The sequence below is a fragment of the Rhinopithecus bieti genome, unplaced genomic scaffold (assembly GCF_001698545.2).
Source record: "Rhinopithecus bieti isolate Rb0 unplaced genomic scaffold, ASM169854v2 scaffold_12070, whole genome shotgun sequence".
NCBI lineage: Eukaryota > Metazoa > Chordata > Mammalia > Primates > Cercopithecidae > Rhinopithecus > Rhinopithecus bieti.
The window spans coordinates 1,412,920-1,432,474 of NW_016807449.1; the positions used below are offsets into that span (position 1 = coordinate 1,412,920).

Consider the following 19,555-nt stretch of genomic DNA (forward strand, 5'->3'; position numbering starts at 1 on the left):
CACCTAGCCTTTCTTTTCTTTCTTTCTTTTTTTTTTTTTTTGAGATGAAGTCTCACTCTGTCGCCCAGGCTGGACTGTAGCAGCGCGATCTCAGCTCACTGCAACTTCCGTCTCCCGGGTTCAAGCAATTCTCCTGCCTCAGCCTCCCGAATAGCTGGGATTACAGGCGCCTGCCACCACGCTCGGCTAATTTATTTGGGTGTTTTTAGTAGAGACGGAGTTTCACCATGTTGGCCAGGCTGGTTTTGAACTCCTGACCTCAAGCGATCTGCCCGCCTCGGCCTCCCAAAGTTGCTGGAATTATAGGTGTGAGCTACCGCACCCGGCCACCTTTTCTTTAGAAATTACCCCGCGTTCGGTATTCCTTTATTGCAGTGCAAAATGGACTAATACAGATGCTATGGAATAGATGTGCAGAAAATATCTATAAGGATATTACTGCATTGTTTATTACATTAAAAGGGGGAAAACAATCTATGCAGAGAATCAGTTCTGGAAGTGGTGTTGTAGTGTTACATTAATACTCTCAAATACTATGTAGCTATTTAAAAGAATGGGCTTGGCCGGGCATGGTGGCTCATGCTTGTAATCCCAGCACTTTGGGAGGCCAAGGTGGGCGGATCACCTGAGGTCGGGAGTTTGAGACCAGCCTGACCAATATGGAGAAACCCGGTCTCTACTAAAAATACAAAATCAACTGGGTGTGGTGGCGCATGCCTGTAATCCCAGCTACTCGGGAGGCTGAGGCAGGAGAATCACTTGAACCCGAGAGGCAGAGGTTGCGGTGAGCAGAGATTGTGCCACTGCACTCCAGCCTGGGTGAAAAGACAAGAGCGAAACTCCGTCTCAAAAAAAAAAAAAGAAAAGAATGGGCTTTAGCCAGGCATGGTGGTGCGGCTGTAGTCCCAGCTACTCGGGAGGCTGAGACAGAAGAATCGTTTGAATCTGAGAGGTGGAGCTTGCAGTGAGCCAAGATTGCTCCCCCTACCTCCAGCCGGGGGGACAGGGGGGAACTTCCTCCCAAAAAAAAAAAAAAAAAAAAGAATGGCCTTGTGGAAGTATATGCACTGAAGAATACTCATGTCTGTAGGTTATTCTGAAATCAAGAAAATGCGATGGACTGAGGAATGAATACAGCAAGGTTTCTCAACCTTGCCACTGTGACATTTGGGGCCAGATTTTTTTTTTTTTTTCCGCTTTGCCACCTAGGCTGGAGTGCATCCTGGACCTGCTGGGCTCCAGCGATCCCCACACCTCAGCTTCCAGAGTAGCTGGGATGGCAGGTGCATGCCACCATGCCTGGCTAAGTTTTACATGTGTTTGTACTGGCTATGTTTCTGAAGCTGGTCTTGAACTCCTGGGCTTAAGTCATCCTCCCACCCCAGCCTCTCAAAGTCCTGGGATTACAGGCATGAGCCACCATGCCCTGCCTGGGGCTGGATAATTTTTGTTGGGGGGCTGTCTTGTGCATGGCAGGAAGCTTAGCAACATCATTGGCCTCTACCCCACTACATGCCAGAGCACCACCCCCACCCACCACAGCAGGTGAGACAAAAATGTCAGCAGACTGGCCGGGCGCGGTGGCTCAAGCCTGTAATCCCAGCACTTTGGGAGGCCGAGACGGGCGGATCACGAGGTCAGGAGATCGAGACCATCCTGGCTAACACGGTGAAACCCCGTCTCTACTAACAATACAAAAAACTAGCCGGGCGAGGTGGCGGGCGCCTGTAGTCCCAGCTACTCGGGAGGCTGAGGCAGGAGAATGGCGTGAACCCGGGAGGCGGAGCTTGCAGTGAGCTGAGATCCGGCCACTGCACTCTAGCCCGGGCGACAGGGCGAGACTCCGTCTCAAAAAAAAAAAAAAAAAAAAAAAATGTCAGCAGACAATGCCAAACGTCTCCTGCAGGGAAAACAGCCCCTCGTTGAGAACCACTGGGATACAGGGTAGGCTAGACAGATTGAAACAGGATAAATCGGCCAGGCGCAGTGGCTCACACCTGCGCCTCAGCACTCTGGGAGGCCAAGGTGGGCGGATCACCTGAGGTCAGGAGTTTGAGACCAGCCTGACCAACATGGTGAAATCCTGTCCCTACTGAAAAATAGAAAAATTAGCTGGGCATGGTGGCAGGTGCCCAGGTAATTCCAGCTGTGGCTGGAGAATGGCTTGAACCCAGGAGGCGGAGTTTGCAGTGAGCCGAGATCATGCCACTGCACTCCAGCCTGGGTGACAGAATGAGACTCTGTCTCAAAAGACAAAAAAAAAGAAAAGAAACAGGATAAAGCAAACACAGACAAATGTTAGTGGTGGAAGCTGGGTAGGAGGTATATGTGGGTTCACTGTAAAATTCTTTCCACTTTGTCTTATGTTTGAGTGTCTGAATTTTCTTTCTTTACTTTTTTTTTTTTTTTTTTTTTTGAGATGGGGTCTCACTCTGTCACTCACGCTGGAGTGCAGTGTCACAATCGCAGCTCACTGCAACCTCCACCTCCTGGGCTCTATCGATCCTCCCACCTCAGCCTCTCTACTACTTGGGACCACAGGTGCACACCACCATGCCAGACTAATTTTTAGTATTTTTCGTAGAGGCGGGGTTTTGCCATGTTGCCCAGGCTGGTCTTGATTCTTGACCTCTATTGATCTACCCGCCTTGGCCTCCCAAAGTGCTAAGATTACAGGCATGAGCCACCACGCCTGGCCTGAATTTTCGTAATAAAATCTTTTGGGGAAAAATAAAGTAAATCTGTATGCTCTGACTTTTCAAGACATGCAGAGACAGGATATTGAGGGATAAAAACTGAACCCAAAAGAAGTCCTGTGATGTCTTGCATGTGACACTCAAGAACAGGCAAAACGAAACTGTGGTCGCAGGGTACTCATTCCTTTTGCTGGACACTGGCTGGCAGGCAGTGAGACAGGACCTTCTGGGAAGCTGGAAATGTTTTTTTGTTGTTGTTATCGTTTGTTTTTTTTTCTGAGACAGTCTCGCTCTGTTGCTCAGGCTGGAGTGCAATGGCGCGATTTCAGCTTGCTGCAACCACTTTCTCTCAGGTTCAAGTGATTCTCCGGTCTCAGCCTCTCAAGTAGCTGGGATTATGGGTGTGCGCCACCACACCTGGCTAATTTTTGTATTTTTAGTAGACACAGGGTTTCACCATGTTAGCCAGGCTGGTCTCAAACTCTTGACCTCAAGAGATCTGCCCGCCTCGGCCTCCCAAAGTGCTGGGATTATAGGCGTGAGCCACCGAGCCCTGCCTGGAAACGTTCTATGTTTTGGTCTGAGTGGTGCTGTACACCTATGTGTAAATCCACCAGGCTGATGATGTAAATGCTTAAGTGTTTAGGGGTGAAGAATGGATGTCTGCAACTTATCTGAGAGATTCAATTAAAAAAACATAGGCTCCTGGATGATAAGAAAGGTAGAGAGCTGGACAGATGTGTAACAAAGACAATTCTGCAAAATACATTAATTATAAATTCTAAGTGGTGGGAACAGGGACCTTCTCTCTATAATCCTGTGAACTTTTCTCTAAGCTTGAAAATCTTCAGACTAAAATGTTGTGGAAAAAAAATAAAGTCATAGTGCTGTACACTTAAGATTCATGTGTTTTGCTATAGATAAGTTATATCAAATTTTCTGATGTCCAGGGAATATGGCTAAGTGAAAAAAAATCACTTCCAGATCAATAAGTAAAGCGGCTTTTGTTTACTAAAAAAATTAAAAATGGCCGGGCACGGTGGCTCACGCCTGTAATCCCAGCCCTTTGGGAGGCCGAGGCGGGCGGATCACAAGATCAGGAGATCGAGACCATCCTGGCTAACACGGTGAAACCACGTCTCTACTAAAAATACAAAAAAATTAGCCGGGCATGGTGGCAGGCACCTGTAGTCCCAGCTACTCGGGAGGCTGAGGCAGGAGACTGGTGTGAACCCAGGAGGCAGAGCTTGCAGTGAGCTGAGATCGCGCCACTGCATTCCAGCCTGGGCGACAGAGCGAGACTCCGTCTCAAAAACAAAAAAGAAAAAAAAAAGAATGAAAGAAAGAAAAGAAAAGAAAAAAAATAAATGCATGCTGATATTGACTTGCAAATCTATCTCAGAAACCCAAAGAACTTGAATAGGGTTTCTCAGACATGTTTATGGCTCCATGATCAGTGGGTTTGTTGGAAAATGCAGATTCTTGGGCCCTCTTCCAGGCTTCCTGAACTAGAATTTCTGAGGGTGGTGCCAAGGAATCTGCGTTTTAACCAGATTTCTGATGCCTGTTAAAAATTGAGACGCTTAGTCAGAGATAAGGGGGGCTGGCGGACAGAGGGATATTGCAATTACTTGTATACATTTTGGCGGGGCTCACGTCTGTAATCCCAGCACTTTGGGAAGCTGAGGCAGGTAGATCATTTGAGCTCAGGAGTTCAAGACAGCCTGGCCAACATGGTGAAACCCTGTCTCTACTAAAAATACAAAAAAAAAAAAAAAAATTAGAGGAGTGTGGTGGTGGGCACCTATAATCCCAGCTACTCAAGAGGCTGAGGCAGGAGAATCACTTGAGCCCAGGAGGTAGAGGTTGCAGTGAGCTGAGATTGCACCACTACACCCTAGTCTGGGTGACAGAGTGAGACTCCGCCTCAAAAAAATAAAATTATTATTTTTATATGTTTTGAATGATGGTAGGCCTACAGGTGATTTGTATTTGTGTGTGTGTGCGTTTTAGTATTTTCCAAATAAAACAGAGAGGCTGGGTGCAGTGGCTCATGCCTGTAATCCCAGCACTTTGGGAGGCCGAGGCAGGTGGATCACTTGAAGTCAGGAGTTCGAAACCAGCTTGGCCATCATGGTGAAACCCTGTCTCTATTAAAAGTACAAAAAATACGCTGGGTGTGGTGGTGCGTGCCTGTAATCCCAGCTACTCGGGAGGCTGAAGCAAGAGAATCACTTGAAGCCGAGAGGTAGAGGTTGCAGTGAGCCAAGATCGTGGCACCGCACTGCAGCCTGGGTGACAGGGCGAGACTCCATCTGAAAAAAAAAAACAAAAAACAAAACAAAACAAAAAAAACAGCAATCAGAGAAAGTCTAGAGAGGCAGCAGAGCAAGCTGGCCAAACGGAAGTTTCCGCTGATCATCCCCTCTGCAGGAACACCAAATTTAACAAAAATCTACCAAAAAAAAAAAAAAAACCTTCAAAATCATGGCCTCAGGTGAGCACTCAGAGAGAGAGAGAGAGAGAGAGAGAGAGAGAGTGAGAGAGAGAGAGAGAGAGACAGAGATACTCTGGGAGAAAGCAAGGGAAGAGAACAAGAGTCTCTGGCTGGTAATCCAGATAATTCTTCTGGATCTTATCCACGACCACTAAGGCAGTACCTCCATGAGTTTGCAAGAACCACAGCATTAATGGGCTTGGGGAGCCCGCTAATGCAGACACGGCTTACATCACAACACCCAAGTACTTTTGAATACCTGGAAAGCCTCCCCAAAAAGGACAGGTACAAACAAGCCTTGTCTGCAAAGACTACAATAAATACTTAACGTGGCCAGGCGTGGTGGCTCATGTCTGTAATCCCAGCACTTTGGGAGGCTGAGGCGGGTGGATCACCTGAGGTCAGAAGTTTGAAACCAGCCTGACCAATATGATGAAAACCCCATCTCTACTAAAAATACAAAAATTAGCTGGGCGTGGTGGCATGCGCCTATAATCCCAGGTACTGGGGAGGCTGAGACAGGAGAATCACTGGAACCCACGAGGTGGAGGTTGCAATGAGCCAAGATGGCGCATTACACTCCAGCCTGGGCAATAACAGTGAAACTCCATCGCAAAAAAAAAAAAAAAAATTAGCCAGGGTGGTGTCAGGCGCCTGTAGTCCCAGCTACTTGGGAGGTTGAGGCAGGAGAATTACTTGTACCTGGGAGGCAGCGGTTGCAGTGAGCTGAGATCGCGCTATTACACTCCAGCTTGAGCAACCAGAGCAAAACTCCATCTAAATAAATAAACACCTAACTTGTCAGTGCCCAGCCACCAGTGAACATCTATAAGCATCAAGACCATTCAGAATAAATGACCTTACCAAACAAACCAAATAAGCCACCCAGGACCAATCCTCGAGAAACAGAGATATGTGACCTTTCAGAGACAGAATTTACAATCGCTGTTTTGAGGAAACTCAAAGAAATTCAAGATAACACACAGAAGGAATTCAGATTCTATCAGATAAATTTAACAAAGAGATTGAAATAATTAAGAATCTGCTGGGCGTAGTGACTCACCCTGTAATCCCAGCACTTTGGGAGGCCAAGGCGGACGGATCACCTGAGGCCGAGAGTTCTAGACCAGCCTGACCAACACGGAGAAACCCTGTCTCTACTCAAAATACAAAATTAACTGGGCGTGGTGATGCATGCCTGTAATCCCAGCCTGGGCAACAAGAGCAAAACTCAGTCTCAAAAAAAAAAACAAAAACAAAACAAAAAACCAAAAACAACAACAAAAAATACCCAATGATCTGTTGTCTACAAGAAACATACTTCACCTACAAATAAAAGAGTAAGAGTCTGGGTCCTGAAATGCAGGCAGTCCCACTTCATACATGAGGGAGGGTGTCTAATCATTTCCTTTCTCCCTTCCCCCAGGCCCTTCACAGGTGCCTGCTGGTTTCTCCCACTTGGCCAAGGAAACACTTGTGGTTAATAAGTCTCAGAAAAGTTATATGAAAGTTAAAAGTAAAACTGACAGCAGCTGAAGGATGGGGGGTGGGAGGTGGTCACGGTGGAGGAGACCCCACCACCACTGCCACTCGAGGAGGCAATGAGGAGCACCACGAGCACAGGATGCTACTTCTGCTGACCCTCCAAAAATACTCTGCATAAACCTTCAAGAAACATCCTTGGCCACTGTATCACCTGCTGACAGATTTCACGTCCTGGTCTCCTTCTAAACCTGGAGGTGGGGCATGAACAGGGTGGAGTCACCAGGGAAAGAAAACGAGGCCCCAGGACACCTGGGTTCATACCCAGGTCCCCAGCAATGTCTCCACTACCACTGCTGCTACCCCTGCTGCTGCTGCTGCTGCCTCTGCTGAATATGGAGGCTGCCAGGGCCACACTGATCCGGTATGGCGACCCCACCTACCACCCCCAAACTTGGGAGGGATTCTCTGCCTCTTGCCCTTTAAGTCTAAGGACTCCCAGTTCAGTGATTCCCAGGCACCCAGGATCCCTAGCACTTCTTTCTCAGCTTCCCAGATCTCTAAACCAGGCTGTCACCCCTAAGGGCTCCACTCTGACATCTCTTAAACCAGATTTTTTTTTTTTTTTTTTTTTTTGAGATGGAGTCTCACTCTGTTGCCCAGGCTGGAGTGCAATGGCGTGATCTCAGCTTACTGAAACCTCTGCCTCATGGGTTCAAGCAATTCTCCTGCCTCAGCCTCCCAAGTAGCTGGGACTACAGGCGCCCGCCACCATGCCTGGCTAATTTTTGTGTTTTTAGTGGAGACGGGGTTTCACCATGTTGGCCAGGCCTGTCTGGAACTCCTGACCTCATGATCCACCTACCTCGGCCTCCTAAAGTGCTGGGATTACAGGTGTGAGCCACTCCACCTGGCTGACCAGAGCCCTTTTATTATTATTATTATATTATTTTTAAGACGGAGTCTCGCTCTGTCACCCAGGCTGGAGTGCAGTGGCGTGATCTTGGCTCACTGCAAGCTCCGCCTCCCAGGTTCACGCCATTCTTCTGCTTCAGCCTCCTGAATAGCTGGGATTACAGGCATCCGCCACCACGCCCGGCTAATTTTTTGTATTTTTAGTAGAGACGGGGTTTCACCATGTTTGCTAGGCAGGTCTTGAACTCCTGACCTGATGATCTGCCTGCCTCAGCCTCCCAAAGTGGTGGGATTACACGCGTGAGCCACTGCGCCTGGCTAGGACATGTTTTTGAGAGGTCTCTGCAGACCCCACTATAAGCTCTGATGATTAGGTATTATGGTTTCCAGACCTGTGACACACTCCTCCCATCTCAGAGCCCCAGATATGTGACATTTAAACTGAGACTCCTCCACATCACACCCATCAAACTGTTTGGCCTGAAGAAGTCATGTTTTTGGCCAGAGACGTGGCTCACACCTGTAACCCAGCACTTTGGAAGGCAAAGGTGGGAAGACCGTTTGAGGCCAACAGTTTTGAGACCAGCCTGGACAACTTGGCCAGACTCCCAGCTACTCAGGAGGCTGACGAAGGAGGATTGCTTGAGCCCAGGAGTTTAAGGCAGTGAGCTATGATCTTGCATGATCCTGCTACTGCACTCCGGGCAGGGCAACAGGGTGACACCTTGTCTCAAAAAAAAAAAAAAAAAAAAAGCCAGGTGTGGTGTTTGTGCCTATAGTCTCAGCTACTCCAGAGGCTGAGGTGGGAGAATCACTTGAGCCCTGGAAATCAAGGCTGCAGTAAGCCCTGACTGCACTACTGAACTCTAGCCTGGGTGAAAGAGGGAGACCCCGTGTCAAACAAAAAGTTTTAAAAAAGAATAAGAAATCCAATGTTGAGGACCCCATGCAAGACGTCTTCTCACTACCTTACCTCTGATGCCTCCCCAGTCTCTCCCTTTTCTCCTCTCTTCTCATCCCCTGGAACTCCTGGTAGGGGGAGGGGTGTACACTTCCAGGAAGAGTTTTCCCCACTTCACATTCTTGTGCCTCTCAAAGACTGACTCATGCGGGGTGGGGGGAAAGGTGGGAGTGAGGCAACAAGTGCTTCGAGAAGTGACTAAAAGCAGGAATGAAGATACTACCGCACATGGTGCTTGTTAACCTGCTTTTTGAACCTAATGTCTCATGGCCATTTTCCAAGTCAATGCAAAGAAAAGAGGGTCTCCAAATGTTGTATCAACAGCATCATCAAGACCTGGGAACTTGTTCGAAATCCAAATTCTTGGGCCCCATGCTAGACTTACTTAATTAGCAACGAAGATATCTGAATTGTAACTGGCCCTCTAAGTCAAGGGTTGCAAACACTCAGCTTCAGGGCCAAATCCTGTTTGCCTCCTGCTTTTGCAAATACAGTTTAAGGGAACCCGGGCAGGGCATAGTGCCTCTCCTCTGTAATCCCAGCACTTTGGGAGGCTGAGGCCAGGAGTTTGAGATCAGCACAGGCAACACAGCAAGACAGTTAAGACTTGACGCTTACATTTTTCTCCCCAAGGGTGGGGAAAATAGTACCTAAACTCATGAACTGAAGCATGCAGGGGCCACCACCCAAGGGCTTTTGCAAAGGTTAGGTTTTCTGTTAGGGTCTTGGGAAACCTTTGAGAATGTCAATTCTTTGGGAATGGCTTATTTTAAGGGATTTGAACATGGAAAGGTCTTTGGGAAGGTCTGTTTGGGATGCGTTGCTCTTGTAAAGTATTTGGGGACATCTGTCATCATGGCATCTTTGATAGGTTTTTCTGGAGGTTGTTATTGTAGGGTTTCTGGTACTGACTACTATTGTAGTGCCTAGGAGATGTTGAATTTGTCATCATATCCTATTTGGGTAAGTCTATTTAGAGGATCTCCAAGAAGGGCAGCTTCCTGTCAATATCCTCTTTCCTTACAGCATCCCTCTTCATCGAGTCCAACCTGAACGCAGGACCCTGAACCTACTGAGGGGACGGAGAGAACCAGCAGAGGTCCCCAAGTTGGGGGCCCCATCCCCTGGGGACAAGCTTACCTTTGTACCTCTCTCGAACTACAGGGATGTGAGTCACAGCCCCACACAGCCCTCACCCCTGCGCCTTTGAGCCAAACTCATTTACTCTCCTCTTTTGGTATCAGGTCCAGTATTTTGGGAAAATTGGGCTGGGAACGCCTCCACAAAACTTCACTGTCGTCTTTGACACTGGCTCCTCCAATCTCTGGGTCCCGTCCAGGAGATGTCACTTCTTCAGTGTGCCCTGCTGTGAGTTTCTATGCAGGAGAACAAGGCTGAATGGGGGTGAAGGGAGAAGGCGGGGCTGGACCTCAGCTTCTCAGAGGATTTTGAGGAATTGTTCTTTCATGATGCCCTCACAGGTCAGAAAGTCAAAGGGGCAGTAGGCATTGGGGAGATTCCCTCCCCCAGTGACACCTTTCTGACCTCTAACCTAGGGTTACACCACCGATTTGATCCCAAAGCCTCCAGTTCCTTCCAGGCCAATGGCACCAAGTTTGCCATTCAATATGGAACTGGGCGAGTAGATGGAATCCTGAGTGAAGACAAGCTGACTGTGAGTGACCTTTGACTCTCAGAAGTCTTCAGCCTAGGAGAACCCCATGGTCTAAGATCATCTGGCTTAGGGAGGGGCTTGAGGAGGAGGAGCTCCCCAAATCAATGGATGGGGCTTTTCAAGTGGGGTGGAGGGCCTGCCTATCGGAGTGAAGGGATGGTGCATCACAAGGAAGGGGAGGGGCTTCCTGGGTGAAGAGGTGGGGCTTCTCAAGCAGGGGGAGGAGCTTCCTGGGTGAAGAGGTGGGGCTTCTCAAGAGGCAAAGTTTCCTAGGAAGTTGGGGCTTTCATCCAGATGTCCCCAGAACTAGGATTCATGCCTTGGTTTGGGAGCCCTCAGGACATGTGGTTATTGTCATCCAAAAAGTAACTGGTCACATCTCAATCTACCCCTAGATTGGTGGAATCAAGGGTACATCAGTGATTTTCGGAGAGGCTCTCTGGGAGCCCGGCCTGGTCTTCACTTTTGCCCATTTTGATGGGATATTGGGCCTCGGTTTTCCCATTCTGTCTGTGGAAGGAGTTCGGCCCCCGATGGATGTACTGGTAGAACAGGGGCTACTGGATAAGCCTGTCTTCTCCTTTTATCTCAACAGGTACTGGGAAGGGTGCACCTATCTATGAGCCCTATCCCCAAGAAGGAAGTGAGTCTTCCTTCAGGAAGTCTCTTACTCCATAAAGAAAGTCCCACCTCCACTCAGGAAGTCACTGACCCCAATGCAGGAAGTCTCACTCTCAGAGTCACCCACTTATACTCTCCATTCAGGAAGTCAGCCATCCAATACAGGAAGTTGCATCCTCCATGCAGGAAGTCACCTACCCTATAAAGAAACACCTCAACCCTATTCAAAGTCCCAGAGCTTAAGTGACAACTTAAGACATACTAAGGAAACTCACCATCAGTTCAAAATGCTCCATGTTTCAAAATCAAACAAGGAAATTCCATGCCACACCCAACAAAATACTCAGGAGCTTTCTCTTCCTTACCAAGAAAGCTCAAATCCCATTTGAGAACACTGACCAGAAGTCAAGAATTGCCTGATTTAATCCAGGAAGTCCTACTGACTTGCTAGGAAGTTCAATATTATGCTCAGAAGTCCCACCCAACATCCAAGAAGTTTCCAAGAAGTCTCCACTTTCCCTCCCAGAGGCCCATCACACACAGTCAGGAAATCCTGTGCCCACTCAGTTACCCTGACATCCAACCCACTCTAGCAGTTCTACCAACCACTTAGTAGATCCCGCTGTCCTCTACCTTCCAGGAAGTCTCCATCCCCGTTCCCATCCCTCTCAGCCAACTCAGGAAGTCTAACACCTCTCTAGATATCACAACAGGCAATTCAGAAATTCTCTCCTCCTACCCAGGAAGCCACCCCACCCCTGCACAAGTCACACCTTCAAGAGCCAATTCCAAGACGCCGCTGCTCTACTTGGTTACTATGATATTCAGTTCAGGAAATTCCCCCAAAACTCTACCTTCCACAGTCAAATGAAGTCTCCTCTTCACTTCAGGAAGTCCCCAACAGCCTAAAGCGCCATGCTTTTCTTGCCTGGCTTCCAGTCCCAACATCTAGGCCCTTCCTGCATCTCACTACCCCGTGGGAACCCCAGAAACAACCCATCTGGTGGGAAGGGCCTCCCCTGGCCATACCTAGGGCTGAGGGAAGGCCAGTGACACTGACATCTACACTTTCTATACTCTGCCCCTGCAGGGACCCCGAAGAGCCTGATGGAGGAGAGCTGGTCCTGGGGGGCTCAGACCCGGCACACTATATCCCACCCCTCACCTTCGTGCCAGTCACAGTCCCTGCCTACTGGCAGATCCACATGGAGCGGTGAGGGACTTGGTCTCCTGGCTCTGGAGCTGGAGGCTGGGGGCCTGGACTCCGAGGACCCTGCCTCTGATGACTGCCTACTTCCCCCTCAGTGTGAAGGTGGGCCCAGGGCTGACTCTCTGTGTCCGGGGCTGTGCTGCCATCCTGGATACGGGCACGTCCCTCATCACAGGACCCACTGAGGAGATCCGGGCCCTGCATGCAGCCATTGGGGGATATCCCTTGCTGGCTGGGGAGGTGAGGTCCCAGTCTCTGGTGGGTATGGGCTGAGGAGGCTGATGGCAGTTTGACAGTGAACATCAAAGGGCCCGAGGGTGGGAAGCAAGTATTTAAGGGGCATTCCAGGGCAGGAGGCACCGGACTTCGTGACCGATAGTCTGGAGGGTGGTGGGAGGAATTGAGGACACTTTCCAAGTGTCTACGCTGTGATTCTCTGGATGGTGGTGGGGTGGAGGGAGACGATAATGCAGGTTTGCTTGGGACTGCATAAGTCTAGGCGGCAGGGCCTCTGCACACAGGACGCTGAGTACCCAGGTGCTCAATACGGAAGTTACCCCATGGCACTGGGGAGCCACGGAAGGGATTGAGCAGAGCAGGAATCTCTCATCTTCACTGGTTCCTCTTCTCCCCCAGTACATCATCCTGTGCTCGGAGATCCCAAAGCTCCCCGCAGTCTCCTTCCTTCTTGGCGGGGTCTGGTTTAACCTCACGGCCCAGGATTACGTCATTCAGGTAGGTGGCCATCACCATGACGCCATAGGGACGTCATACGACGGTTTGAGAGGGTAGAGCTGAGAGACGTCTCTAGGAAGGGAAAGGGCCGCAGAAACATTTCTTGTCCCTGTGATGGCAGTTTGTTGGTGAACACTAAAGAGCCCGAGGGTGTGGGGGAGGGGGGAGCACGGGCTCCCAGGGAAATGGCCGTCCCTGTGGCCGCGACACCCAGTCGTCTTCTTGTCGCCTTGCAGACTACTCGAAATGGCGTCCGCCTCTGCTTGTCCGGTTTCCAGGCCTTGGATGTCCCTCCGCCTGCAGGGCCCTTCTGGATCCTCGGTGACGTCTTCTTGGGGACGTATGTGGCCGTTTTCGACCGCGGGGACACGAAGAGCAGCGCCCGGGTGGGCCTAGCGCGCGCTCGCACTCGCCGAGCCGCCCTGGTATGGGGCGAGACCGCGCAGGCGCAGTTCCCCGGGTGACGCCCACGTGAAGCGCATGCGCAGTGGGTGGTCGCTGAGGTCCCGCTGCCCAGTAAAAATCCACTATTTCCATTGAGCGATGCTGCCTGGGTGGCTTCTTTTCATAGCGTACTTGTTAAAGAGAAAGCTTTGTGACCGGGCGCGGTGTCTCACGCCGGTAATCCCAGCACTTTGGGAGGTCGAGGCGGGTGGATCACCTGAGGTCAGGAGTTCGAGACCAACCTGGCCAACATGGTGAAACCCCGTCTCTACTAAAAATACAAAAAAATTATCCGGCCATGGTGGTGCATGCCTGTAATCCCAGCTACTCGGGAGGCTGAGGCAGGAGAATGGCTTAAACTTGGGAGGCCAAGGTTGCAGTGAGCCTAGACCGCACCATTGCACTCCAGCCTGGGCAACAACGAAAATCCATCTCAAAAATAAATAAATAAAGAGAAGGCCGGGCGCGGTGGCTCAAGCCTGTAATCCCAGCACTTTGAGAGGCCGAGACGGGCGGATCACAAGGCCAGGAGATCAAGACCATCCTGGCTAACAGAGTGAAACCCCGTCTCTACTAAAAAAATACAAAAAACTAGCCGGGCGTGGTGGCGGGCGCCTGTAGTCCCAGCGACTCGAGAGGCTGAGGCAGGAGAATGGCGTAAACCCGGGAGGCGGAGCTTGCAGTGAGCTGAGTTCCGGCCACTGCACTCCAGCCTGGGCGACAGAGCGAGACTCCGTCTCAAAAAAATAAATAAATAAATAAATAAATAAAGAGAAAACTTTGTGCCCGTACCCACGGAGTTGAGGAAGTGGGAGGCGAAGGGTATCACCCGTTTTCTCCAGGACGCACCCTGGTGAGGGATTTTGTAATACGAATCCCATGAAGCCCCTCGACTACGCTGCCTTTCGTCAAAAGCTCCCAGCGCCGTGGAGCATCACGGTCGTTGTAGTCCACGCCGTGGTCACGCCCTGACGGAGGCGGGCGCAGCCACAACATGCGTGGGAGGTGACAGGTCGCGACGGCAGCGACAGCTGGCAGTGGGTGGGGGGTGACTGTAATTGGTAAGGGTTTCCCAGTTCCTGGTCAAGGGGGCAAGGATACTATTCCCCCGGATCTCATTTCCTGTTTCCCCTCTCTCCCTCTGGATTCTGAGACCCCGGGGGAGCTCTGAGCCTCTGGGTTCGGGGAGCGGTGCTGCGCCATCCGTGGAGGTGACGTCACTCCCCCCTCCTCAGCCTCTTGCTATCCAGAGCTAATTGGATACGGGTACATATCCAATTGATTCTAAAAAACGACTGGTCGAAAAATCTGGCAATCCTTTATCTAATCGCATCCTGAGGCTTCTGGAAGAATTGTGTTGAGCGATTCTGGGGACCCCGAAAAGTCAGGCCTGAGCCCCATCTCGAGAGTGTGCTCCTCTGATAGTGGAGGCCGACCTGATCACAAACCGCTAAGCGACTAGACACGGGGAGATTCAGGACCCAGTAAGCTCGGGCAGGAGAGTCAGGGAGGAAGCTTCTGTTCTGCTCCTTTTCCCGTGGGGTGCAGAGAGCGAGCAAGTCGGCATTCCAGGGGGTGGGAAGCGCCGGAGCAGAAGCAGGGAGCTGGAAAGAGCCTGGTGTTCCAGGAGTCCCGCTCTAGAAACAGGGGTGGCGGCTGGGGAATCTTGGCTGGGAAAATAGGCCCACACCTCCACCTTGTGGCCAATTGGGAATTTGCAGGCACGGCCTCTCAGAAACTACTTAAGGGCGCTTTGGGTGAAGTTGGATAGGGTGCTGCAGACGGAAAGCGTGGGGGGCGAGTTGAAGGGGCCCCAGATGGAGTGCTCTGAGAAAACAAAGCGGGGATGGTGGTGGTGGTGGTGAGAGTTATCATAGAGACACTGTCCGCTGTTTCAGAAAAATTCCCCAAAGCAAGGAGTGCACAAAGTGGATCTTTACTATTATTATTATTATTTTATTGTTATTATCGAGACAAGGACTCACTCTGTCGCTCAAGCTGGAGTGCAGTGGCGCGGTAATGGCTCACTGCAGCCTCGAACTCCCCGGCTCAAGCGATCCTCCTGCCTCAGCCTTAGGTGTAGCAGGGACCACAGGCATGGGCCACCACGCTTGACTAATTTTTAGAAGTTTTGTAGAGACTTTTTTTTTCTTTTTTTTTTTTTGAGATGGAGTTTTGCTCCTTTTGCCCAGGCTGGAGGGCAGTGGCACCATCTCGGCTCACCACAACCTCCACCTCCTGGGTTCAAGCGATTCTCCTGCCTCAACCTCCCGAGTAGCTGGGATTACAGGCATGTGCCACCACGCCCGGCTAATTTTGTATTTTTAGTAGGGACGGGTTTTTTCCATGTTGGTCAGGCGGGTCTCTAACTCCAGACCTCAGGTAATCCTCCCACCTTGGCCTCCCAAAGTGCTGGGATTACAGGGGTGAGCCACCGCACCCAGTGTTTTACCATGTTGTCTTGGTCATTATTTATTATTCACTATGTGCCAGGCTCTGTCCTAGGTGCTGGGGCACAGTGGATAATTAAACGGATGAAGATCTTTGCCCTCATAGGGATTACACTCGAATGGGGAAATAGGCATTAAGATAGGAAGTAAATTACCAACATTGTGGGCTGAAGAGTGGCCCCCAAAAGATATTCACACCTCAGTCCCTGGGGTTGTGAATACTACCTTATGTGAGGAAAAGGATTTAGCAGATGTAATCAACTGAAGGAGTTTGAGAACAGGGTCATCCAAGAGGACCCTAAATGTCATCACAAGGGTCCTTATAAGAGGGAGGGAGAGGGAGACTGATTCAGAAGTTCACGTGAAGACGGAAGCAAGACGCCAGGATGCTGGCTTTGAAGAAGGAAGACGGGGCTCCTGCAGAGCTCCTCCAGAAGCTGGAGAAGGCGAGGACGTGGATTCTCCTCTAGAGCCTCCAGAGGCTCTGCAAACATGGCTCTGCAAACACGGCACTGCAAACACGGCTCTGCAAACACGGCTCTGCAAACACGGCTCTGCAAACACGGCAGTTTCAACACTGAAATCATTTTGGGCTTCTGGCTTCCATAATTGTAGGACAGTGAATGTGTGATTGAGTGATTGATCTTGTTGCCCAGGCTGGAGTGCAGTGGCACAATCGTGGCTCACTACAGCCTCCACCTCCCAGACTCAAGCAATCCTCCTGCCTCAGCCTCCCAAGTAGCTGGGACCACAGACATGCACCACTACGCCCAGATAATTTAATTTTTTTTTCCCTAGAGACAGGGTCTCCCTTTGTTGCCCAGGCTGGTCTCCATCCAACTCCCAGGCTCAAGCAGTCCTCCTGCCTCAGCCTCCTGAAATGCTGGGATTACCGGCATGAGGCACCCACCTGGCCTTTTCTTTATGAATTACCCAGCCTCAGGTATTCCTTTATTGCAATGCAAAATTGACTAATACAGATGATATGGAACAGATGCACAGAAAATATCTATAAGGACTGTGATGATTCATACTGAGTATCAACTCGATTGGATTGAAGGATACAAAGTATTGATCCTGGGTGTCCTGAGGGTGTTGCCAGAAGAAATTAACATTTGAGGAGGGGAACATCGCACACTGGGGCCTGTTGGGGAGTGGGGGGTAAGTGAGGGGGAAAGCATTAGGACAGATACCTAATGCATGTGGGGGTTAAAACCTAGATGAGGGGTTGATAGGTGCAGCAAAGCAGCATGGTACACGTTTACCTATGTAACAAACCTGCACGTTCTGCACATGTATCCCAGAACTTAAAGTAAAATAAAATAAAATAAAACAAACAGAAACGTTTGAGTCAGTGGGCTGGAAAAGGCAGACCCACCCTTAATCAGCTGCCATCCTGGCTAGAATATAAGCAGGCAGAAAAATGTGAAAAGAGAGACTGGCCTAGCCTCCCAGCCTCCATCTTTCTCCCGTGTTAGATGCTTCCTGCCCTCGAACATCAGACTCCAAGTCTTCAGTTTTGGAACTCGGACTGGCTCTCCTTGCTCCTCAGTGTGCAGACGGCCTGTTGTAGGACCCTTGTGATTGTGTGAGTTAATACTTAATAAACTCCCATATATATATATATTCCATTAGTTCTGTTCCTCTCGAGAGCCCTGACTAATACAAGGACATTACTGCATTCTTGTTTATTACATTCAAAAGGGGAGGCCGGGCGCAGTGGCTCATGCCTGCAATCCCAGCACTTTGGGAGGCTGAGGCGGGTGGATCACAAGGTCAGGAGATCGAGACCATCCTGGCTAACCTGGTGAAACCTCGTCTCTACTAAAAATACAAAAAAATTAGCCGGGCGTGGTGGCGGGCGCCTGTAGTCCCAGCTACTCCAGAGGCTGAGGCAGGAGAATGGCATGAACCCGGGAGGCGGAGCTTTCTGTAAGCCAAGATCGCGCCACAGCACTCCAGCCTGGGTAACAGAGTGAGACTCCGTCTCAAAAAAAAAAAAAAAAAAGGAATTATAGTTCCTTGCCAGTCTCCATGGAACACCCCCCCTCACCTGTTCCCAAGCCAGGGACTAAGGACTATCGACCTGTACAGCACTTATGCTCGGCTAACCAAGCTACAGTGACTCTGCACCAACAGTTCCCAACCCTTCCACACTGTTAGGATTGCTGCCAGCTGAGGACAGCTGGTGCGCTTGTCTGGACTTGAAGGATGCCTTCTTTAGCATCAGACTGGCTCCTGAGCATCAAAAGCTGCTTGCCTTTCAGTGGGAAGATCCGGGGTCAGGTGTCACCACTCAGTACACTTGGACTTGGCTTCCCCAGGGGTTTAAAAATTCCCCCACCATTTTCAGGGAGGTATTGGCTCGAGACCTCCAGAAGTTTCCTGCTAAAGACCAAGGCTGCGTCTTGCTCCCGTACGTGGATGATCTTCTGCTAGGACACTCCATGGCAGACAGGTGTGCAAAAGGGACGGATGTCCTGCTTCCACACCTGAAGGACTCTGGGTATAAGGTGTCCAAGAAGAAAGCTCAGATCTGCAGACAGCAGGCATGCTACCTGGGATTCACTATTCAGAAAGGGGAGCGCAACCTGGGGTCAGAAAGAAAGCAGGTCATCTGCAGCTTACCAGAACCTAAAACCAGAAGGCAAGTAAGGGAATCTCTAGGAGCTGTGGGGTTTTGCAGATTATGGATTCCAAACTTTGCGGTGCTAGCCAAACCGCTGTATGGGGTTACAAAGGGGGGGCTATAGGGAGCCTTGGGAGCCTTTTGAACGGGGACCTCTGCAACAGCAAGCCTTTTGCAAGTTAGAGGAAACACCTATGTCAGCCCCAGCCCTAGGACTACCGGATTTGACAAAGCCCTTCACGCTCTGTGTGTCAGAAAGAGAAAAAATGGCAGTCAGAGTTTTAACCCAAACTGTGGGGCCCTGGCCAAGACCAGTGGCTACCTCTCAAAACAGCTAGATGGCGTTTCAAAAGCCTGGCCTCCTTGTCTGAGAGCCCTGGCAGCTACAGCCCTGTTAGCACAAGAAGCAGACAAGCTAACCCTTGGACAAAACTTAAGTATAAAGGCCCCCCATGCGGTGGTAACTCTGATGAATACCAAAGGACACCATTGGCTAACAAATGCCAGATTAACCAAGTACCAAAGCTTGTTATGTGAAAACCCCTGCATAACCAGTGAAGTCTGTAACACTCTGAATCCTGCCACCTTACTCCCAGTATCAGACAGCCCTGTCGAACATAATTGTGTGGAAGTATTGGACTCAGTCTATTCTAGCAGACCCGATCTTCAAGACCAGCCATGGGTATTAGTGGACTAGGAGTTATACGTGGATGGGAGCAGCTTCATCAAGCCACGAGGAGAAAGATGTGCAGGATATGCGGTGGTAACCTTGGATGATGTTATTGAAGCCAAACCATTGCCTCAGGGCACTTTAGCCCAGAAGGCAGAGCCCATTGCTTTAACTTGGGCCCTAGAACTTAGTGAAGGTAAGGCTGTAAACATTTATACTGACTCTCGATATGCCTTTCGAACCCTTCAAGTACATGGAGCATTATATAAAGAAAAAGGCCTGTTAAATTCTGGGGCAAAGGACATAAAATACCAACAAGAGGCCGGGCGCGGTGGCTCACACCTGTAATCCCAGCATTTTGGGAGGCCGAGGCGGGCGGATCACAAGGTCAGGAGATCGAGACCATCCTGGCTAACACGGTGAAACCCCTTCTCTACTAAAAATGCAAAAAATTAGCCAGGTGTGGCGGCGGGCACCTGTAGTCCCAGCTACTTGGGAGGCTGAGGCAGGAGAATGGCGTGAACCCGGGAGGCGGAGCTTGCAGTGGGCCGAGATCGTGCCACTGCATTC

The 19,555-nt window shown here is 50.2% G+C and overlaps 1 protein-coding gene across 1 annotated transcript; it reads left to right on the plus strand.

Moving 5' to 3' along the window:
* Positions 1-6,530: 6,530 nt before the first annotated feature.
* Positions 6,531-13,336, plus strand: LOC108535801 (napsin-A). Its single transcript, XM_017882093.1, has 9 exons — positions 6,531-7,099; positions 9,578-9,719; positions 9,796-9,919; positions 10,108-10,226; positions 10,622-10,821; positions 11,938-12,060; positions 12,153-12,297; positions 12,694-12,792; positions 13,029-13,336. The coding sequence occupies exons 1-9, from the start codon at positions 7,014-7,016 to the stop codon at positions 13,254-13,256; spliced, it is 1,266 nt and encodes a 421-aa protein (XP_017737582.1). The 5' UTR covers positions 6,531-7,013; the 3' UTR covers positions 13,257-13,336.
* The last annotated feature ends 6,219 nt before the right edge of the window (positions 13,337-19,555 follow it).